Raw genomic sequence first — 24815 nt, forward strand, 5'->3', positions numbered from 1 at the left:
TCTCCTTAGCGGCACTCAAGCAAGGTAAAGAAGATGGATTTCTAGGAAGATGCATTGATCAAAGTGAAACCTCAACTTTCTAGGAGCTATTGGAAGAAGCTCCATACACTCTCCTTAGCGGCACCCAAGCAAGGTAAAGAAGATGGATTTCTAGGAAGATGCATTGATCAAAGTGAAACCTCAACTTTCTTAAAGGCTTGCCATGAGCCTTGCATTGGACACTTCGTAGGAGAAGCAACTGCCAGGAAGGTCCCTTCTTGCAGGATACTGGTGGTGGCCAACCCCTCATGAAGATGCCTTTGGATATTGTGAGACATGTGATGCCTACCAACCAAAGGATAGGCAAACAAACCAAGACAGGAGCCATGCCACTTAACCCCTTTCTTGCCTTGAATCCATTTGAAAAGTGGGGTATAGATTTTGGGAGTCCCTTTGAGGTAACAAGGAGAAGACAAAACTAATACACCTTGGTGTGCACAGATTATGTAACAAAATGGTGTGAAGCAAAGGCAATGAAGACAGCGGATGGAAAGAATGTACCCCTCTTTTTGTAGAGACATCATTACAAGATTTGGCAACCCCCTAGAGTTGGTAATCAAGGATTCCACTTCATCAATCAAGTCATTGAAGATCTTTCTGAAGTGTACAAGATCTAGCACACAGGAAGTCCACCCTTTACTACCCTCATGGTGGAAGTCACCAACAATAGGATCTTATGCTCCATCAAAACGCACGGTGGCAGCCCATAAGCAAGACTAGGATGACAAATTGGTGGAAGCTTTGTGGGCTTACAAGTTTTCACATCATGTAACAATGGGACAAACCCCTTCCAATTAGTGTATGGAACTAAAGCAATCTTTCTAATGGAGTGGAGTTGCCATCCCTCAGAGTAGCTTTATCCAAAATACTGGGAGAGCAAGCATTCATGAACCAAATGTTACTTCATAAGAATGTTTGGATGATATTTGAAGGATTTCCTTACATACATAGAGAGGAGGTTCCTCAAGCCAAAGGTGTTCAAATAAGGTGATCTTGTCCTCGCCTGACAAGTTTGCTGAAATAGGATTAGTTTTGGCTAAAGCGCCTAAATCCGCTATATATTTGCCATAGGTTTAACGTATTCCCAAGAAAGCTCCAACAAAGATAGATGGGACCTTTTAACGTAGTGGAAGTGTTCCTTGGCAATCCAAGTGATGAACGAGTCTAAATATTCATTTCTCCTAGTCCGTCGCCTATGGGCTGCCACCGCACGGGTAAGGATTGAGGGGGTAAGGATACCCCCTCAAGCAATACTTTCCCCTCTAGAATCATGACAATCAACACCTCCTTACAATTCAAGAAAGCAAGTCATGTTGGTGAGTTCCTTAACATTCTTGCTAATAATGTTCATGTAGAACTTGATTTAATTTCACAAGAAGATGCTTTCAAAGGCTCCCCAAACATTGTGACAAAGAATCCTTGAAGGATGGTGAACCACGGGACTCACTCTATTTACTATGCCCTTTGGGTTCTTAAACATGGTTTTATCCATGCCATTCCCACTCTCCCTCCCTTGGGGAAGATATCTCTTCTCTACCTACTTGGGTAGAGAGAAGATATCCTACCTATTAATTTGTGCTATCTTTTCCCTCCCTTGAGATCTTCCTTTCCCATTACCAATCCTCTTGGAATCCATTTTTTCACCTCCCTAGGTGGTTTTTTCCACAATGATTCCCTCTTGCATTGCTCTCGTCTTTTCTTTACCACCTCCTTGGGTGTTCGTTGAAGTGCATTGCAGTTCCTTTCCCTTCTCCACCTCTACATGTGTCAACCACATTATTACCTCCCACACTTGGTGTAGAACCTTGTATCCTCATCAACAACCCTTCCAAGTGTGACCCACTTCCTGGAAGCTTCTTACTTTTTGACCTCCTTTGGTGATGTGTATAACCTCTTCATCGAGTCCTCTTCCACACATTATTATAACCTTGCCACTCCCTAGGTGGTTCTTATGTAAGCTTCATCATTGAAATCCCTTCTTACATCATGTCCTTTGTCAATCGAGATGTTCCTGGATTGCAGAGAATGATCAATGTGATTCCAGCTCCCTAGGTGGTAGTTCCCCTCATCTCCTTCCTCGATGATCCTGTTGATGCCCCATATCATGATTCCTTTCACCTCCTTATCCCTTGCTAGTTAGTATCCATTGTTGATGATGTTAATTCTCCCCTAGCACTCTTAATACAACTTCTAGCCCTCAAACTTTTCTATATGTGTGGTTGTCCTCCCTAGGCTCTATAGATTTTTCTTTTCTTTATCCCCTACTTCATTTCTTAGTTTGAGTTACACCCATGTATGTTCAACCTTCTTCGTCTCAATGATAGTCGCCCTTCCCTAACTTCTCATCGCCTCCCTAGGTATCCATGTATCCTTCATTCAAGTATCGATGATAAAGTTCCTATGCAAAAGAAGAGCTCCCCTCTCAAGTGTGGGGATGTTCATGGTGGTCCCTTCCACATGACACTCACCTCCCTTGGTGATATTCTTGTTCACCCCAATTCAAGTGTTCACACCTCCCTAGGTGATGTCATTAGTTGGGGATCCTTGCTTCTCCACAAGAGAGTAGTTCAATCTTTAATGTCTAAGGGTATAAACTGGCAATGACCCTTGCATTCCTCACTTCTTGAACGGCTAAGAGTGCAAACTAGCTTGCATTCCTCACTTCTTCTTCCTTCTGCAAGTCCAAATGTTCCCATTTTGGTGAACAAATCCTTTATCAATACTTGGTCTTTATGGACTTACCTAATGTATTTACTTGTATCGATGTTACGTATGCCATGTCTCCCATGGACATCATGGAAGACATGATGTCGGTGTTAGGTCATGTCTCTCATGGACTAATGTATTTACTTGTATCGGTGTTACATAGGTCATGTCTCCCATGGATATTTACAATCATTATTATCATAAGCATCATCGTCTCTCCCCCCCTCTCTCTCTCTCTCTCTCTCTCTCTCTCTCTCTCTCTCTCTCTCTACATGCATGCGTGTGTAATTTGGGTTTTTAAGTTGTGTTATTGGAGACGATGCTTTTTGCAAATGTCTATTGCATACACTGCAAGTTGTTAACCATTGACCAATAATATCACGAGAGAAGGTTCCATGGAAGGATTTTTATAATTTTAAAATGAAAGTACACAAACTTTCTCAAGACTAGTATCTAAAATGTGACAATAAATCTTCAAGAAGCATTTTTTTTTAGTGGAGTTTAGCATACAATTCAAATGAAAGTGACAATATTACCATCAACCTCAAATTAATTCATCAGCTCTTCATGCAACCATTGATCAATCTCAACAAACCTATAACCTTTGCTTTGTCTCAAACTAACCTCTGGAAGTTAAGTTTACATTACACACTTGATTGGACTTCAAAGTTGTGTAAATGAACCTCAAAATTATCTATATATGGTAAATTCAAGATGATTGGAAGAATAGGAACTATAAGTATATCTATGAGCAGAATAGGTTGTTAGGAAGGGGCAAATAGGTTGCCTTGTATTGGGAAGGGGGTCGCCCTATGCAGAAACGGTAACATCGCTAATACCCCCACATTGTTGTCAATTGAAAGCCCACACAAACAATGCGAACAATGTAAGAAAACATGAATTGATCCGGTTGGCCTGCTCCCATGGTACTAAAAGCCAGCCATTAAGAAACAGATACATAGGTACTCAAACTGAAATCAACTGCAAATTATCAAATATTAACAACTTATATGCGTACAAATTACATCTTTGTTGGGAAGCCACAAATGCCCAAACCCATATAATATAGGTACAAAGCAGAGCCATAAAGCTGAACACTCCGAGAGGCTCACGAAGGTAATTTATGGTTCCATCCCTTTCTTTGTGTATGTAATACTGTAATACAACAGAAGAAAAATATGTGCTACCTGTATGGTGGGTGGATCTCCTTCCGGAAATGATCATTTAAGAGAATCTTTGTTGAGGTATCATGTGTTGAATTTCATAAATGAAGGTAAAGCATTCATGTGCAGCATTGGAAAGGGATCCAAGCTTCCACTAAAATTTGTGCACTGAAGGCTAGATCATTCATTTGCAGGTCTAGCTTCAAACCCTCCATCTGCCCGGTTCTCTAGTTTGTAGGGCATGTAGGTGCCAAGCAGTTTATCCCATACAACAAAAAAAGGCTGAGAGAAGTTGTACTTTGTCCCATAAAGCTGATGATGGATATCATGGTAGGCTGTATTGTTCTGGAAAAACATGTGAAACAGGTTTCCGGGCAACCAGAGCCCACAATGATCATCCACGGTCTTTATTGTTGCAAAGGAGAAAAAGAAGACGGACGTTCGTGGGGTCATTCCTGACACTAGGAAGGAGATGGCCCCACCTACTGTATCCAATAACAATCCCTCTAGAGGATGATTGTAAAGAGCACCGAAGGCATATGGGACTACCAATTTGTGATGTTGCGAATGGATGTGCTGATACAAGAACTTGTTATGGTGCATGTAGCGATGCACGAAGTATTGCCAAGTGTCCATTACCAGCATTGCCACGAGAAACTGACCAACTTGGGTTGGTATAGATGGCTGCGTGAGGCCTTTAGGGGAGTCTCCGGTTCCTGTTACCTGTGCAGCCACATGAATAGAATGTGTCATTAGAATCAAACAGGTAATTCAGTTACTTCATAATCATGGATTCGAACAAACATATAAGGATTTTGAGCCAGATAGATACAGATTATGATGATGTCACATCTTATCTGCTGTAAATTCTTCATCCCACATCTTAGTTGCGGGGCTCAGCCAATGCACATAGTTGCACTGTTCATCTTACTGCACACAGTTTTGAGGATACTTCACATGGGGGAGACAGCTGACTAAAATTGCTGGCCTTATCATCCTCTCGTGTAATTAGCATCTCGGGGTTAACACCGAATGTTGGTATGCTCGGAGTTTCTTTCAAAGAATTCTCTTGCATCCATAGGACAAGCTCAACCTACATGCTGTAATCCAGAATGAGTCTATATAGAGACAGCATGTGCATCACATTCTTTAGTGCATTTTTGAGTGCCAAAGACCAAGCGCGCCAACTACAGGGATGTGTGCTGCCCACCAACCCTAGACTGGCCAACCAGCATATATGCACCTAATTCAGAGTCAGATTCAAGTATTCAGTGCCAGATCTGCTAAGTCAAAGCCATGTGCAGCAGTAGAAGTGCCCAATTTAGCAACAAGACAGCCACATAGTGTAGTTACAAACATGGACAAGTGTTTGGGACAGCAGTACAGCAAACTTTTCCAGTTGTAGCTTATGCATCTATGCAGTTCTCGTGGGACACGTCACACCAAGAGCACTTAGCATAGCTGAGCCTCATGCTCTGATACCACTGTAGCATGCAGAAGCTTTGTCTTTCAAAATATGCGGGACACCAAGAGCACTTAGCATAGCTGAGCCTCATGCTCTGATATCACTGTAGCATGCAGAAGCTTTGTCTTTCAAAATATGCAGTTCTTGTGGGACACCAAGAGCACTTAGCATAGCTGAGCCTCATGCTCTGATAGCACTGTAGCATGCGGAAGCTTTGTCTTTCAAAATAAGTACTGCATAGGAACTCTTGATGCAAGAACAATCAAACTAGACAGAGAGAGGAGAAAGAAAGGTGGCTGTGTATTCAGTATATTTCTATAGTACAAAAGATAAGATATTTTGGATGCCTTTAGCAACCCAAAAGTGGGAGCCTGCAGATGAAGCCCGCAGCACATTTATATTGTGTTGTCCATGGATTGCTGTCGGCCAGTTGACTAAGCTTCCTAGAGCCTAAAAAAGGGCTAGGCATTGTCCATGGGGTCAGGTCAAGGATAGGATCCACATGGCCGACTGCTGTCTTGATCAAGTAGGGCTTCTTCTGCATATATCTGAGCCTGGCTAGTGCCCTAATCTATTTTTTATCTGCTGCCCATCAGGGATTACCCTTGGATTAGGCATGTCCATGTGCATGCACATGACAAAAATGCCAAAAGCTTACACTAACATGGCACCCATAACTAGCCGTACAATTTCTGTAGTCATACTTGCCGATTGTACCAACTGTATCATGCGTACCGAATGTACCATGTGTGCCTTGTTAATTGTACATGGTGTACCATGTGTACCTACTATACCTATGTACCAATTGTCCCATCTGTACCTGCTGTACCATGTATTTGTACCAATTGTACCCTCCTTTCGGTGGAAATTTGGAGATCATCTTGGCTGCTGCTGCCTGCCCATTCCTCGATAGAACTCCTTTATTATCTAAAGACAAGCATCCATGTTTTGAAGACTCCATGGGTTGATAGAAACATGGATACTTGGATATCTTTTGGGACATTGTTGTAATCTAGATAATCTTGTGGTAGATAGACCAAAGCTGTAACAATAACCTTTCCTTGGTTTGGTTTTTTTTTTTTTTTTTTTTTTTGGGGGGGGGGGGGGGGGGGGTGTTGTTGAGGATTCTGGTCCCAATGTGCTATCCAGTTCTCTCAAGATGTACCTACGGTTTAAGTGGATGATTTTAAGTGACTTTCATTTAAGTGTTTAATCGCATTATTCACAAGTAAAAGAACCCCGAAGCTTCCGCATGTGATTGTGCGTTAGAAGGCGCGAGCTACACACAAGGGCTCCCAGATATCTACACGCCTTCTCAACATTGGGGCCATCCTTGCTTGCTGTATTTCTCTTTGCGACCTGCACACAGGCGACTAGAGCTATGCAATCAGCTACGTGAAGATTTTCTGCGCAAACGTGTGCTATCCAGTTCTCTCGAGTTGTACCTATGGTTTAAGTGGATGATTTTAAGTGACTTTCATTTAAGTGTTTAATCGCATTATTCACAAGTAAAAGAACCCCGAAGCTTCCGCATGTGATTGTGCGTTAGAAGGCGCGAGCTACACACAAGGGCTCCCAGATATCTACACGCCTTCTCAGCATTGGGGCCATCCTTGCTTGCTGTATTTCTCTTTGCGACCTGCACACAGGCGACTAGAGCTACGCAATCAGCTACGTGAAGATTTTCTACGCAAACGATTTATGCGTATTTACAACTACTTTTGTGAGAGGTCGGGCATGCATTTGTTTCTAGTACTGACCAGCTTGCACAATCGTCCCCCTTTTCCGTGACTGGCTGGGCCAACTTGTGTGCCTAGGTCCTTGCCCATATGGGCTGCCCATGGCCAAAACTGCCTAATCAGAGGTTGGATTGAGGCAGGCACACCATATAGCACTCGTCTCCCAACATCTCAAAGATTACGATTTGTGGAGTCACATCCATAACTAAGAAATGATCATAGTGCCCAGAGGAAACACCAACCACCCAGCAAACAAGAGAAAAAGGATTCTGAATATGTTCTATGGACATATGGAGGGTTCCCGTTTATGGCCTCGAAAGATGAAATTCTCTCCTAGCTATGTACATAGTTGCTGTCGTACGCCGTACACTATGGTACTGTACCGTACTTGTCACGTGCATCCCGCACTTGGATGCCACGTAGACATTTCTGTACAGAAGGTGCAAGACTTGGGATGGTGAACTGGTCCCATGTGAACCCAGTCCGGGACGAGTCAGCCAAGGATTCATCTCAGTCGTCCGAGGTCAGGTGTGCATTGTCCTGCACATGAGTCCAAGGTTAGGTGTGCATTGTCCTGCACATGAAACAGTGCCAGTCCGCGCTGTGAGTCTCCCTCTAGAATGATGTCAATGATTCTGTGTATCTGGTATGGTACCGGATGCCAGATCATTGAGTAGTTAGTGTTTAGGACAAGGGGCCAGCCCATAGGGCTACCCCGGATCTTAGTGTGGGCATGGGAATGGTGTAGAACCACCCCCATGAGGGCCAAGAAGGCCCAGGCTGAACCCACCAACCATGGAGGGGCTGTAGGACAGCCCTAGGGCAAGAATAAGGCAGATTCCAGGAGATTACAGCCTTTACATGGCTGTAGGGCAGGTATGGGGCAGCCCATACAAGCTGCCCAGCCCTTGGATTGTGGACAAAGGCCTTGCCCAGCCATTGGAATTTAGGCGCTTCACCTTCACAGCCTGTAGGGAAAAACGCAGCATTTTATGGGATTTTATTCAGCATTTATTGCTGAATATTCACAATCAAGAGACATTAAATGCTGGCCGCCTGGTTCTATGCTGGCCGACTGCTCCTGTGTGGGTAGTATAAATAGAAGTGTCCATAATCCCATTCATTTATCTCATTCTCCACCAAGAGCTCAAGCATAAGAGGCTAGACAAAGCCAAGAGGGTGCTAAGCAAAGGGGTGAAGGATTCAGGTCAAGGGCAGGGTATTCCCATCCAAGAAAAGGTCCAAGATTGCTGTATCTTCTTTCAGATTTCTCATAATTCTAATAAAGCAAATACACCATCCGTGGTGGGGGCCCTACAGAGGGTAATTGGGACCCAATACTGCTTCTCCTCAACTACTTCCCTCTCTCTGTCTTCACAGACCGTCTTCCGACAATTGGACCTTGGCCCTTGGCCTTGGGTGGATGCCTTGAACTCTTTGACCTCCCTTTAAAAATCTCTCCTCCAACCTTCTCTCCATCACAAGTTTCAAACTCTCAAGCTCTCCACTCTTGGGCCTTGGCACTTGCAAGGCAACCTCATTAGCGATGGCGACTTCGGCGAGGGCTCTCAATGGTGCCCTCTTCTCCTACAAATGATCTCAGCGAGAGCTCCAATAGTGATGCCTACTCCATCTAGTTCTTAGGATTTAGATTCTAGCCTCCTCCCTCTTATCCATTTTTTTGTACTTGCGCCTGGTATGCATTGCACCGATCTTACGGTCTAGCCACCCATAGTACTATGCTTTGTACTTTTGTTTGTAACTTGTTTTTAATGCAATTTTGCCTTGTAACAACCTCCGAGCTCTCTATCCTTCCAAATTGACAATCTATAAATTTATGAGTGTTTTCTTTAACCGTACTTATACGGTATCGTATTCCAAAATTTCATACGGTACGGTGAATTCCCGTACGATATCGTACAACCGTACACCAATGTTATGTAACCTTCATCTAGAAATGAATTTGCAACTTCAATAAGAGGAGCATATGGGCTTCTCCACTACAAAGGTCTCTCTAGTTAAGTTGTAGAGAGGACTACTGGGACGTTGCTATATGAGGCCCCGAGTGGGATGCTCTACCCTCAGTTTCATTTCGTTGTGTAGTTATTATATAGATGAAGGGGGTAGGAGTCTCACAATAACTTGTCATTACTTTAGGTGAAAAGGTCTCGAAATGAAGCTCTATATCAAGAAGAACCCATGGAGCAGTACAATAAAAGCACCCAGTCCCATCTGAGTTCTCTCTATCTCTCTCTCTCATGTTGCATAGCGGATTACACACCCAGCTCCCAATCAATAGATCAGGGGTTGAGGTGGTAAACATGTTTGTCTAGGAGGGATCATATGTGGTTTGTTGGCTTGGCTATGTCGTTAAAACTCCTACTAATCTCCTCTCTTTTTTTTCGTAATAGAAGATATATATGTATATACTCTCTCTCTCTCTCTCTCTCTCTCTCTCTCGCGCGCGCGCGTGCATACAAAAGGCACAAGCAAAGTGTGCCCCCCTTTTAAAGCCTACAAATAAAAATAAAGCTCAAGACGTGTAATTTTTTACTATATAGATTTGATATTATCTTACATACTAAGAGAGAAGTTCGGGTTATTTCCCAAACTTGACAAAAACCAAAGTGTGATCTTGACTCCATGAAAGTCTACTCATAAAGCTTTAAATCATCAGAATAATACGCAACGGAGATGATGACCAAATCTGGGAACACGAGAGCAAACGCAATGCAGAAAGAAAACAGCACAAGAGCGGAAGAAAGATAGAGGCGTGTAACTCTGCTCTATATACACAAAGAAGATCCCGAATATGATACACTTGTGACAAGGGACTGGGGGGCCATTTTATATGGCCCCCATAGTGCAGTCGGCCTGTTTCAGAGGCAGCCGACTGGCACTAAACCTCCACGACCAGCCAAAAAAAAACAGTCGGCCAGCTGCACGGGTGTGGGCCAGCACATGTGGGAGGTCAAGGACCTGAAGCAAAACAATCAGCCAGCACCAACATGTACAAATGCAGTCGGCCAGCATCAGAGGTCCTCCTTCCACCACAGGGCTGCCACCCAAGCCACAGAAAAATAGGAAAAAATGAGGGAAAAATACCGAGAGTGGGGAAAATGAGAAAACACCTAATACGGGCAGGCATACCCACAACAGAGGCCCTGGTGTATATGTATAGACAGGAGATGACTTCTAACACCCCCTCTCAGCTCCTGGCTGTGAAACCAACCACAAGGAGCTATGGTGCCGCCTGAGCAAATCCTGAGATAGCGACTTCGTGAAGAGGTCCACCGTACTGTCCTCCGTCGAACAAAACTCTAGCAAGATGTCATCAGCAACGATCTGTTCACGAACAAAGTGCCTCTCGATGACCATGGGTTCCTCCAGTGGAAGCCCAATCCTGCAATGCAACCTCTGCAACCTCACCACCTCACAAGCAGCATCACAAGCAACCTGGTACTCTGCCTCTGTCAACGACTGCCTCTTACTGCTCCACAAAACTGCTCCTAGGCCTAAAGTACATCTCCTCGTGTCCGGATCTCCTCCCCAAACTGAGTCACTCCAACCGTGGAGTCGAACTCCATCAATCAATCCCCCTCCTATGTAAAAGAGTCCATGATCCTTCGCATGCCGCAGAAACCACAGGATACACAATCCTGCCTCCCAAAGAGTCATCTGCAACCATGAGCTCAACTGCCTCATCAGGAAGCTCACGTCCAATCTAGTGTCCATCAACCAAATCAATGAACCATTCTGCTTCCGAGTCAAAGAGGCATCACACTGCTCACAAGGATCAACACCTGTTACGGTGCAAAGCCAAGTCCTGGAAACCTGCTGAAGACCACGCAAGGCCTTCTGGAACCTGTCAACCACCCCCTCTGATTCCGGAACCACAAAGCCTGGAGAATCCACCTCCTTCTGCAGATATTCAACTACCACCTGCCTGGCTTTCTGAGAGGTCCCCGTGGAAAGAACATCCTCATCTACAGGAGTTTCTTTGTCCCGAATACTACGAGACATCAGAGCATAAGTTACCTGTTCAGTTTCCTCTGACTGACGAACACAAGAACCACCAACATCAGTACTGGAAAGTCCCTACCAACTGCTGCCAACAACTGGCAAGCTATCCACCATCTGGTCCCGGAAAGCCTGCACCTGCAGCGTATCCACACTTAAGTGGCCATTACCAGACTGCCACTCATCACAAACCTAAGGACCTGGGAGAGAGAGTGCTGAAAGCTTGTAAACTCCATTCTCCACTCTGCCTTCCCAAACCACCTGGCCTGTTGCTTTGTCCCAGAGAGCAACAAAATGCTCATCAAACTCCACCCGTACGCCAATCTTGCAAACTTGATGCGCTGACAACAGAGGAAAACCAAGTGACGGAACATGCAACACCTGGGAGGAATGCTTCCCTCCGCTACCATCGGGAACTATCTCCAACCTGCCCTCACTGTGAACTGGGATAGTGGATGTATCCCCAGTAAGAATGTGACCAAAATACTTGTAGAGATCCTGTAAATTTCAACAGGAAGAAGTCATGTGCCTGGAAGCACTACTGTCTAGAATCCACTCCCAAGTATCCGTAGCGGCGAGTCCTCCAACCTCCTCCTTGCCTGAAGAAAATGAAACATCAATGTCCATCACCTCCAAGTGCACAAAAGCCGGAGCCTTCATGATTGCTACTGAGGAATCTTCACCCTTCTCGGTCTTCCGCTTGGGACACTGCCTCCAATAGTGGCCTTTCTCGCCACAATCATTGCAGGTCCTCTCTGCCTTTAGTTTCTCGCGGTCAACGACGGACTTCTTCTCAGAAGACTTCTCCGATGAAGCCTTCCCTTTGCCCGTGTTACGGCCTTTCGACCGTTGGCCAGTTAAGGCCTCCGAACCTCCACCCTAAGGAGGGTTCGTGAATTGTTCCTCTTAGTCCAAGACCATGGGCACAAGCTCCTCCCACATCATCGTGTTGAGCCTGCCACTGGTAATCAAAGACGAGTAAAATGCTAAGTACTGAGAGGGCAAATGCGACAGCAACGTTATGGCTATGTCCTCTGACGATATCTCCTTCCCAGCCTGAAGAACTTCCTGCTGAAGAGCCTGCAGCTTGTTAATATGCTCCCGCATCGTCAACGACTTTGCAGGTCTCATAACCCGCATCTGTACTTCCAAGGAAAACCTCTTCATGGGCGATACCCTATTGTAAAGAGAAGCCAAATGCTGCCATATACCTTTGGCCAGCGTCATATGCTTTACATGATTGATTACCTGCGGTGTGTAGTTGAGGAAGATAAACGAACAGACCCTGGCGTTGACACGATCCCACATCTGTGCCTGTGCCTCCGGTCCTTTCGGATCAACGGTAACTCCCCTTCCTCTACTTTCGGCCGTGGAACCCCAACAATGATGAAATCAGCAAGGTCGTAAGACTCCAGAACAAATTCCATCATAACCTTCCATATGCTGTAGTTGTTCCCGTCCAACTAACGGTCCACCAGGAACGTGGGGAGTGTAGGGATCTTCACATGCCTCTCGGCCATCTCATTGGGTGTCAATTTTCACATGTATTTAAGAGGTTATAAACTTAATAATACCTAATTTTGGGGCTTAATTTACCTATTTTAGAGTAGTCAATTCAGTTGATTCATTGTAATACTTCAGCCTAGTGAAATATGAGATCGATAATTAAATGCATGCATGAAGCGTGCAGCTTTCCTATTCTTAAGTGAAAAAGTAATTTTTTCTTAAAAATAGACCTCTCCAAAGTAGTCTATTTTTACATACAACTGAATTTAGCAAAACAACCTACGTAAGTTTGTAGATTAACACTATTCTCGTAATTTTGAGAATAAACTCCACTATATTCTAGCGAAATACCAAAGAGTTACAGCCTTTACAAGTTATAGGCATGTACGTATATAAACAAGATGAGACAGGTAAATGTCTACATAGAGTATCAGTTAATTTTATTATTTTTCTTGTATGGTTTAATTATTTCATGAGAGAGAGAGAGAGAGAGAGAGAGAGAGAGAGAGAGAGAGAGATAAAACTCTATCAAACATGGTTTGTAAGACTTGTAGGTTCCTTAGATGGAGTTCTCCTTTCTTTCTATATTCTCTTTTTTCCTCCGATGAGATGATGTCTCTTCTCTATTAAAGATATTGATTGTACCAAATAAATTCATATCTTGATAAATCAGTTAAATACTCATGTGTGAGAATGGGTCTCATATATGGGGGGGTGAATTGGACCCAATATGGTGTTTATGTAGTATAAGAGAGAAACAACTTCTTGAATTTCATGCAAAAATTACACGTGAAAGTTATCTCTGTACTTCAATCTTGATTAGTACACTAATTTTTCAATTTCCCTTGAGTTTTTAATCAAGATTTTACAACTCTCTTGTATAAAAAGAGAATGTATCACTTTTACTTACTTTATATCAAAGGTGACTAAAGAAGTGGCATGGGGAGATACTTTCAAGAACTACCAACAGATAAGCTATTTTTTGTATTGCAATTTTGTCCTGGCCTATATTTAATTAATGTTATTTCTTTTCATCTCCTTATGTTCCCTATTACACACACACACAATCACAATATCCTATTATAGCTACATGTTGCACCATGTAGTAAAGTTGCACTTGTAAATTTTGAGAAGTTTTTCATTCTGAAACCTTCTCGACATTCCTATTTCAAAGCTTTATAGCTTTCTATTCAATCACTCAAAATTTGGACTTTCTTTTAAAAGAAAAGTTTTAGTTGTTAGAAGGTTCTTAAAAAAACCTTGTGAGACAAACTTGGCTAAATTTTGCTCAATTTTAAACATATCTGAGAGTCAAAATGGGCACTCATTGTTTTTTGACAATTTTTTGCAAAAATCAGCATTTTTGCTATTTTGGAGGGTCAATTTAAGCCTCTTTCACTCATTTTTGAAAGTTCATCACTCAATCCATTGCAGGGATGTACTCTAAAAAAGGGTGGGTGGGTGGGAACAAAGAAGAACTTACACCTGCAAGTGGCTGTCCAACAAATCAACCCGCCGTCCTCTTGCTTCTCCTCTTCCCGAACAGTCCCGAACAGTCCACCAATCAGCAACACAACAGTCCCCCTCTTGCTCACACAAATCCCAAGAACTATCAAGAGCCTAGGGCTCTGATGCCATCTCAGAATACACAGCGGAGATGATGACCAAATCTGGAAACACGAGCAAACGCAATGCAGAAAGAAAACAGCACAAGAGAGGGAGAGAGATAGAGCTGTGTAACTCTGCTCTATATACACAAAGAAGATCCCGAATATGATACACTTGTGACAAGGGACTGGGGGGCCACTTTATATGGCCCCCATAGTGGGGTTGGCCTGTTTCAGAGGCAGTCGACTGGCACTAAACCTCCACGACCAGCCAAAAGAAAAAAAGTCGACCAGCTGCAGGGGTGTCGGCCAGCACATGTGGGAGGTCGTGGACCTAAAGCAAAACAATCAGTCAGCCAGCATCAGAGGTCCTCCTTCCACCATAGGGCTGCCACCCAAGCCAAAGAAAAATAGGAAAAAATGGAGGAAAAATACGGAGAGTGGGGAAAAATGAGAAAACACCTAATACGGGCGGGCACACCCACAACAGAGGCCCTGGTGTATATGTATGGACAGGAGATGACTTCTACCACATAGACTGTGCGCTGTGACATCCATAGTACAGTATCCATAGTGCAGTAAATAACGGTTGGTTTTTTGGGCAACACAAGCGAAACATGAACCTCCCAAGGTGAACGTTTTTCCTAGGTGGAAGCTTTTCAAGAAAGACGATGCGACGAGTTTCCAGTGTGGCAAAACATTTTGTGGAAGCGGAACGGCTGCTTTGTGCTATTATGTGGGCTTTAGATCCGGTTACAAAGTATGTATGCATAAAAACCATAACGAAAGGGCCTCAAACCATAGTAAAATACACATCAAAAAAGGCCACATTAATGAGTGACCCCTTTCGAAAACGGGTCTTTTTCAAAACGGCACATCAATGACAAAATGTTCTATAGCCACGTCTAACAAAAGTTGAAGATCACCCACATCCACCCCATGACGAAATGAGTAACATCCCACTATGCCCTTCTTGCATTTCTGGCTGCTGGCATAACTGTGCTCTCCGGGCTCCATCCCACGCTTCTTCAAGATGACTAGTCCTACATTGTAGGGCAACCCATAGTTGTCACGGTACAAAAATACGGCACAGTACCATACGGGAATTTTGGGATACTATATACGATAAATTTTAGAGAGAGGCTAGAGCTTCAAAGTTCAAACTATGGAAGAACTTGAATGTGAGGGAAGGTTAGGGGGAGGGAGGGCACTTTAAAGGAGTTGAGCAATGAGGCTCAAGAGCTCAAGCCTATAGGCCAAGACAAGCCAAAAGAACAATCAAAAAACAATTTTAAAAAGGGTCGAAAACGGGCGGAAAACGATCATAAACAGCCATTTTCTCCTTTCGTCATCTTCTTCATTAGCATTTTTTCATGTTGGTGGTGGTGTGGGGGCTGCATTTTCAGCCCTGGTCAGCAGTTGGTGGTCTTCTTCGAGTGTGGAATGCCCCCAACTAGTGGCATTTACAACTTGCCTCTCTTTGGCAGATCTACCTACTTCGTGGGTGCGTTCCAGCAAGATTTGTGGGCTTGTTTCCTGCGGTCCATGTAACATGCAGCGGAAGGATTCGTATTGGAGGATCCTGTCACACAAATGCTCACACCGTCTTTTGTATCCTGAGTTTCACGAGTTTAGCAATCCACTTTAATGACTTCAAACTTTAAAGAGATGTAGAGAGAGAGAGAGAGAGAGAGAGAGAGAGAGAGAGAGAGACTGTACACCGTATGGGGTCCCGAATTACCCACTGAAGGGCCCCCTATCCCGTTACCGGAATAGTATTTGCTTTATTTCTTTAAAGAGACTGACGGTGTGACTGACGATAAGCCAAACGCAAGACCTCTAAAAACCAAGTGTTGGGCTGAACCGTACACTGCTGTAGAAGCACCAAAGATGTCCAATCTCAAGCCTGTGCGCTCTTCCCAATGGAATGAGAAGGGAATGCAAAGCTGAGGCTGAGAGAGGGGCTGTTTGGGACTGTTCTAGACTGAGTATGGATGCTGTAAGTGCTTATGAATGCTGCGTTTTACCTTCACCAAGTGGTTGGAGCAAAATGATGAGATGATGAATGCTGAAAACTGTATGGATGCAAAAAACACAAGGTGAACTGCTGGCTGAATGCTGAACTGATGCGTTTTGCTGATGTAGAACTGCTGAATGCTCATGCGTTTTGAGGCGCCTAGGGCTGTAGGAGACAAACGCTGAGGGATGGTGGCTGAAACTGCAATCGCTTTGCTCCTTGTGCTGAAGATGCCAAGCGCTTGAATGCTCCATGCTGATTTATGATTGAATGAATGGCTGAATATGGAAGTGATCTATTTATATGGGGCAAAGAAGCCAGTCGGCTGGCTACAGAGCTGGCCGACTGCTCTTGTCCATAATAAATGCATAAAATATGTATAAAATGCTGAAAATGATGGAAAAATTACCAGAAAATTCCTAGTAAATATCCTGATACTAGATGATATCTCGGGTGTTTGCCATGGCCCATGCTCTAGATGCAATGGATGAATGATGTGCAATATGCAAAATGCTTTCTAATGCAAACCCTAAGGTTTAAACAAACTGTATATGCATGAATGTGTCTCTTTAAGTGGGTTAAGGGACTTAGACTGACTGACTGACTTGCTATGGCTGAGAATAACCTACGTAGCTCGTGCCTGACTTATCTTGGACTGAGGATTACAATGGGGTCACGCCGTACGACAAATATCATCCTGAAAGGAACTAATACTATACAATGTTGCAATGATGATGCACTACAATGCAGAGTGCATGTGACAGTCCAGTCCCACTCTACCTCAGTTTTCAGAGGGAGCTAGTCAATCCTTTCCTTCCGTGGTGTTGGGAGTTTGTTGGAGAAGTTTTGGAGATTGGCGGCTTGCTTGTAGAGGTTTGCTATTGTTGTAGATATGGCCTCCCCCCTATACGAACAAGGAGGGACAGAACCAACTACGCTCATTGGAAGCTGCATATGCGGATCTAGTTCCTCCATAAGGGTTTGTGGGAGAGTTGGACCCAGGTTCAAGAGGATGAATTCCTTGCGGAATTACAAGACTGGGAAGATCGTCATTCGAATGCGCACTCAACGCTTGTGCGAACCATTACGAAGGAGGTCTCACTGGCCATGTAAACTCTTAACAATGCATATCAAGTTTGGTCCAAACTGGAGCACCTCTATGCTCCAGATTCATAAGGGTTTGTGCGAGAGTTGGACCCAAGTTCAGGAGGATGAATTCCTTGCGGCATTACAAGACTGGGAGGATAGTCATTCGAAGGCGCACTCAACGCTAGTTCCTCCATAATGCGGATCTAGTTCCTCCATAAGGGTTTGTGGGAGAGTTGGACCCAGGTTCAAGAGGATGAATTCCTTGCGGAATTACAAGACTGGGAGGATCGTCATTCGAAGGCACACTCAACGCTTGTGCAAACCATTACGAAAGAGGTCTCACTGGCCGTGTAAACTCTCACCAATGCATATCAAGTTTGGTCCAAACTGAAGCACCTCTATGCTCCAGATTCATCGATGCAAGCGGTTACTTTGCAAGGACAACTGTACGGTCTGTTACTTCCTACTCGTAGTTCTATGAAGTCATTTCTTATCAAGGCCAAGGTTATCCATGACCAATTACTGGCAATGGGTGCTGCCTTGTCCTCTGCTCAGTTGGCTACACTTATCCTCACCAAGCTTCCCCAAGAGTGTGATGTGGTTTCTCCGGCTTTGAGGTGCCAGGTCACAACCACTCAACCGGATTTTGATGCCCTCCTTCTCTTGGAAGAGTCCCACCCTCATTTCTTAGGGTAAGATCAAGGTGTCTCTTAATAGTTTAGATCAAACACTTGCTTCAGTACAGAAGAAAGGTCAAAGTCGGTGCTTCTCTGGGGCTCCCAAGGCACTTCCGGCTCAAGAGGACTAGGATGGTGTTCTTCTCTAGTATACATGAAGTTTCCCCCATGTGCTTCTAGCCAAACAAGGGGGGAGGGGCTGTAAGCAGCTCCATTTTCTAGTGAATAGGAATCGCGAGTCAGAGTTCCAAGCATTAAAAATCTGGCAAGACAAGGTTACCTTTGGTGTAGCAAAGACTATGGACAAGATATGTTCCGAGTTCATAGTTTGTGTTTTTTTGGGACGACGTGTGTTCACAGTCCACTGTTGGGGGATAATGGGTGCGATGTGTCCACCAACTCATTATTCTATTCTTGGAGTTCTCTGCACACTGGTGTGAGAATTCAAAGCCAAGCAAATTTCCTTCTTGTTCATAGTGGCATTGTGTTTTAAGGAAACAGATTGGCGGGTGCTCTCTCCGAGGTGATTCCAATATCTGCACTACTGGAGGGTCCATTGTTACATCTTCATCAGCTATCTTCTTCAGAGTTTTACACACAATGAGCTACAAAGGAGGTGTTAGAATATTGTGCATCTCAATGTGTGGATTTTATACACTTTTCTTTATTTGTAGGTCGTGTAGTAGCAGTCTGCAAGCTCCTTGCATCACTATAAAAGGGGCCACCTCATAATCACTTTACTCATCCAATCCCAACACAATTGTAACACTCTTGTCTACTACCATTGTGAAAGCCTCATGCTATAATAAAGGTGATCTTGTCAACAAGTGCTCTCTCTCTCTCTCTCCTTTGCTCCCTCTCTCCTTTGTTTTGCTTCTGCATTGTGCAACTTTATCAATTCATATTGTACGGAATCGTGCTGTACAAATAGGTTCGTAACAATACAAGAAACAACTATGGGGCAGCCCATTTGTAAGAGCCTAAAAACAAGCACGCTCTCAGCCTTCCTCGGGATTCAGAATCCAAATACACAGCGATGCCAAGCCCGTTAGCGCAGCAAAGTTCAAACTTCAACGCCCCTCTCTCTACATAGTACTATGATACTACCCTAGCCTCCCCCCCTCTCTCTCTCTCTCTCTCTCTCTCTCTCTCTCTCTCTCTCTCTCTCTCTCTTCAAGCCTCAGATGATGAATCTTGAAGCAATGGAAGCCCAGCATCTTGAAACGCAATGGGAGAAGGAGATGACCCAACCAAATTGTTGGTGGCTACAAGTCGACATTTTGTCGAGGTACGATAGCAAGAGAGGCGGTGCCAAGAAGTTCAAATGTCGGTATTGTGGGATTGAGGGGTGTGGAACTCCGGAGTGAGTAGGCCTTAGTGGGTATGTCATCGGCAAGTGAAAAACTCCCCAAAGCTTATGTCACAAAAATGAAGCAAAATTATCAACTATGCCTAGTTCCAAGAACGGAAAAGACACTCGTGATGCCAGCAAATGCCACATGCAGACCTCCTCCCACTACAGGTCGTAGACGCAGCCCAAGCATTGGGATTTGAGGGAGTGCAAGTGCCATAATTGGAGCATCTTCCGCATCTGTTCATGCTGCTCCATCCCAAACAAAAGGTAAACAAAGCACCCTTCATAATGCATAGCTAAGCACAAGTAATTGCATCCGTTACTCGTGGCATTCCATTTAATGTGGCTCGATTTCGTTTTTTCAAGGAGGTGGTGACTGAAATTGCCTCATCTCGGGCCCACTTATCAGCCACCCACATATGATGCATTGTATGAGAGGCTTTTACAAGATAGAAGTCTTGTGCATATGCCACACCATAGTTCCTTTGAAGGAAAAATGGGGCATCTATGGTGTATCCTTGAAATGGGGCATCTATGGTGTATCCTTGATGTGAGATGGCTAAAGCGACATACATAGGTTGGCATCCTTGCATCATGCAAGGGCAATGCTTTGTGCATTACGTCCAAAGAATGTGAGGGTGCGCCCAAAAAAGCACCCATCCTTTGTGCAATGTGGAGTGAAGCAATGGAGTATGTGGGCCCATAAAATGTGTGAAGTTTGTCAGATTTAGAGAGCACCAAGGGAATTATTAGAGCAACGATATCTATACATCACTCTTCCTTTGCATTGTATGTGAGGTATGCCAAGAAAGCATAGTCACACGGGACGCGGAATGGGAACGGGAACGGGGACGGAAAAAATTGAGAATGGTCATTCCCTGTGACTATAGAGTGAGGAAGATGCTGCCATCCCCAACATTACCAAGTCTAAAAATGCCCATTCCTTGTGACTATGCAAGAAAGTGCTTCTCAAATAGTGACACGCTTCGCTTATAACTACCTTAAGCTTCCCCAACATAATACTTGGATTGAAGCAAATGGTAACAAGCCTTGTGGGGGCATCTTGGCCTACTTCAAAGGTAGCATTGGGGAAATTATGCTTTGTCGCTATCATACAAGATGAGTATTGGCCTCACGTGAAGCATCTTCTTCTAACTTGCTTGCCTGTTGTCTATTTCAACGTCCAAGGGTGAGTATGTCACCGAAGAATACAACTCTTTATAGATTAACCAACCAAATAAGTTTTTAACACTTCTCTTGAGAGGAAGGACGAAACTCAGCCATGATGAATGCCAGCAAAGCTTCAAACTATCAACTCGATCATGCATAGCAAAGACAGTGCGACGGCATCTCTACTCATGTTATTAGCAACCAAGAGTAGGTGCACCTTTGATGAAGGCTAACACTAAAGAAAAACCATGCCACAAAAACACTCAATAATACACATTTGCTATCAAAATCCAACTTTGAGCTTTGATAGTAACTTACCTTTCTTACATATTTCATGAAATACAATAATTTAGACCACCATTAGCCAATTATCCAAGCAGTCAAAAATAAAGAGAGTCAACCACGTGAAGAGCACTTCTTAGACCTGCACATCCACACAAATCTCTCATCTCACAAACCACTGTTTTTTTCCCCCTATTTTCCATGCAAAACAAGGCCACATGCACTCTTTAGAAATGCAAGCCTGTACACCAAAAAAAAAAGATAAGGGAGGCTTCACTTGCATCCACTTGACACAGCCCCCTATCTATGTCCGTGGCCCTCATGGACAAGTTCGAGCATCCATGTCCATTGCCTTCACACAGCCAGACAGATTTAAGCAAAAAGCCTGCTGCCACTGCCAGGTCACGAACACGTTATGCAGCCTGGACATGGTGAGCAGCACTCAAATACACCTGTTTTGCAGCCAACATGGACTTGACCCTGTGGGCTAGGACCTCCACCAACCAAAATGATTGTCTTGACCAAGTGGCCCACCTTCAGTTCATGCTCTAGCCATTGCAATTTTCATACATGTTCCAATTTCTTATGTGATTCATGGGGGAAGAAAGCAACGGGCATCCGCACGCAAGGTAAAAACTACCACCACACAGCCTTTCCTTGTCCCCGAACGCATTCATGTCACATGCCTTGTGACCATGTATACAAACAACTAGATTAGCCGAACAATAAGACAAGCAAACTGTTTCCCTATAGTGTGGGGCAGCTTGGCATCCAGTTGCAGTAAGCTATGAAGAGTTAACAAGAAAGTTCCATTTATGGATTGCAACCAGACAAATTTGCCAAAGCTCTTACATTGCCTCACAAGTTTGAGCCAATTGCATTCAAAAATGGCAATTATAGAACAGGCAAACTGTCAAAACCAGGCCGCTCTACAAAGTTACAAACAGAAGAATGTTGCTAGCACATAACCAGCCTACGCAAAGAGAAAAAGACCAGATGAAATCTATCTGAGGAAATGAATTGTCACTTTAGGGAGGCTACATATTTCACATCCATAAGGTGGATGAATCACTTAAACGGTTAACACATATAGCTGAACTAGCTTGATATAGTTGCTCCAAAAGGAGCTGTCCAGCAACGCTAGTTCAGCTAGGGAATTTGCCAAGTGCAAATACCTCAAGAGAGCTACCCCATCCCAATCAAGACTAAGAGCACGCTACATGAGAGCCATGAGGTAAAACATATTTCTAAGGCCAAGGAAGAAACAGTCAGGTGTCTTGCCTACTCATTCTCAAAATGTCAGGATAATTTGACGCCGGGTTGGCTTCGCTCTCAAGTGAGACACACCTAAAAAGGCCATCAGGCACACACGCGTGTATATAATTAGAAAGCATAATCCTTTAACATTTGAGGTTGCGGTCAGCAGCAGGCGATTGGTGTAGTTGTTGAAATTTAGAGAAGCTGGCAAGACGTACAGGGTCCTACGCCCCCCACCGGCCTTGCAGGTCAATGACGATGTAAACATTTTTCACGAGATAGAAAACAATCTCAACGATATGCAAAATTTGTTCACATGCAAGAACATCTGACACAATTTTGTAATCCACACCGACACTCATGAATGTTTTGTCTTAGAACAAATCTTTGCATCGTTTCGTCTAATATGAACAGTGGATGGGGGCTTCTCTACACGACCTTCTCGAGAAATGCTCTCTCGTTGGAGCCTAAGGCACAGGCTCCTCAACAACAGCCATGAGGTTTGAAGGCCTTATTGGAAGCCATACATGTCACATGATGCACAGACATCCGATAGTACGACCATAAAAAATCAAGACCTGGCACTGATGCATAGCATGAAAACAAATCATGAAGAGGGATAAAATGATTGCGGCATTTTTTTGGAAAAAAATGCTAATTACATAAATAATATCTTTCAAGGCAAGTAAGATAAGGGCAAACTAAAAGACAGAGTGTGATAAGGGGTCTTACCGTGAACAATCCAATGGCCACAACCGCCTGAAGGGCCTGCTGCAGCAAGACTCCTTTGGCCACAGCAGAGGGGGTCACCAAGTTCCGCATCTCCTCCTCTTTCCTGGAGTGCATGCGGTAGCGATTCATGGGCTCAAGCAGGTGGTAGACGCCTGAGTAAAGCCAGTAGACCATGATGGGCGCGAGGGTGCCCATTAATTCATCGCTCACATAGGGCTCCCAGAACACCATCTCTGAGAAGGGAAAGGGCAGAAAAACACACTGATTGATGAAGGTAGGGATAGCCTCCAACAAGGGGTTTGTGTGTTGAGAGCCTGAAGCAGGCGCATGGGCGTGGGGATGATAGCTTCTTGTGTCTGCTGGGGAAACCAAGGGGCGGTTACAATGGACAGGATAGGTCTGCAGGAGGCGGCTTTGACCGGCAAGCTGCCGCGTGGAGAGCGCAGGCGGTTAAAGAAAAACTCAACATAGACATAGATATGGCCCAATGCACATATATGGCCTCATACTATCATGTATGGCTTTGCGCTGTGCCACAACGTTCAAAGCCTAGTCGTCGTCATCATTCATCATCGTATCTTCTACGTATACGTACCTAACCCTGTATTCAACACGTGTTCCACCCAGCTTACGTGCAGCTGCCCCGTCAGCAACCCACTTTTAATTAGCATGCAGGAAAAAGGGTGAATGGTTTTTAGCAAAGCTGAATGGTTAATCAAGGGTGGGCCACTGCCCTTTCCATTACATTATTCCAACCTTTGAAGATAAGTTGGCCAAAGTTTGGACCTAAAACTAGAAGATGGTATTTGAAGGAGAAGCAGTCGGTTTATACATTTCGAGTCGGTTTATACATTTCGAGCCTTGATAGAGAATCCTATTGGCATGAGATCTCATGTGAAGATATGGACTAAGGAGGCAAGGGATGTACTACTACTGAGTCTTTGCTTGTGCAGTTCACATATCATATTTCTTGGGAACACTCATCTTTTGTTTGGGAAGAGGAGAGGTGGGATCAAAACTGCTTAATAGTGATTGAAAGTAGGATGGGAGTGACAGTTGTAAAAAGAGGTCTTTTATATATGGTTGTACTTAACCTATAAATATTTATGTTCCAAAAAAACAATCCATGATCCCACATCAGCAGCCTTGTGTCTCAAACCCTCCACTAGATATCTCTAGCAAGCCTTGACCACACAAGCCTCTCTATCGCCAACAGGCATCAAATAAGGGATGAGGGAGAGTGTTAATCTACGATTTCCTTCTTTGCATGAGGGACCTTCATCTAGAATTTTAGTATCGATTGCATCTGCAAGGTTTAAGCAACATCCGTGTGCTGCAAACCTGGAGAGAGAGAGAGAGAGAGAGAGAGAGAGAGAGAGAGAGAGAGAGAGAGAGAGAGAGAGAGAGAGAGAGAGAGAGAGAGGAGGATCTGTGTAGGGTATTTTTTTTGTTCAAAGCAATGTTAGTCAACATGATTTAATCTCATCTGTTCAATGTTTCTGATCGTTTTTTAACTAGAGCTGTATTGAGAAAGGGTATCCTCACCATATAAAAATATTGATAAAGAGCTACTCTAAAGGGGATTAAATAGGTTGAAAAAATATAGTCGTAGTGTCATTTTTTCCAAAAGTAAGGCTATTTTCTTCTAATTTTCACCTTCATAAAATGTAAAAAGAAATATGTATGTTCCATTAAAAACCATTAATCTAAAGGTTCCTATATTACTATGTGTAATTTGAATTCAAAAAATGCCATGGATTTAATTGGCTTAAATGCATATTTTTGGTCTTGTTTTGGAACTAACATCTATTCAAATGATTGCAAGTCACTTTTTTGTAAGTGCAACTAATGTTCATGATAAAAACTCTAGGAAGTGGAAGGTCACCTTTTTACAAATGGTTATTTGTTTTTAATCTTTGAAGGGCCCACACCATTGGCTATGTATGTGTTTTATTGTAGGATAAAGAAATATAGTTTTTATTTTCTTTCTTT

General features: G+C 43.8%; 1 protein-coding gene across 1 annotated transcript; it reads right to left on the reverse strand.

The window, feature by feature from the left end:
• Nucleotides 1-3717: 3717 nt before the first annotated feature.
• LOC147630178 (sphinganine C4-monooxygenase 1-like) lies at nucleotides 3718-23292 on the reverse strand. Its single transcript, XM_086811820.1, has 2 exons — nucleotides 22824-23292; nucleotides 3718-4631 (listed from the first exon to the last, which is right to left on the reverse strand). Exons 1-2 carry the CDS (start codon nucleotides 23052-23054, stop codon nucleotides 4089-4091), a joined length of 774 nt encoding a protein of 257 aa, XP_086667946.1. The 5' UTR covers nucleotides 23055-23292; the 3' UTR covers nucleotides 3718-4088.
• Between the last annotated feature and the right edge of the window lie 1523 nt (nucleotides 23293-24815).

Source organism: Cibotium barometz, chromosome 17, assembly GCF_041138505.1.
Source record: "Cibotium barometz isolate CiBa-2024 chromosome 17, ASM4113850v1, whole genome shotgun sequence".
Taxonomy (NCBI): domain Eukaryota; kingdom Viridiplantae; phylum Streptophyta; class Polypodiopsida; order Cyatheales; family Cibotiaceae; genus Cibotium; species Cibotium barometz.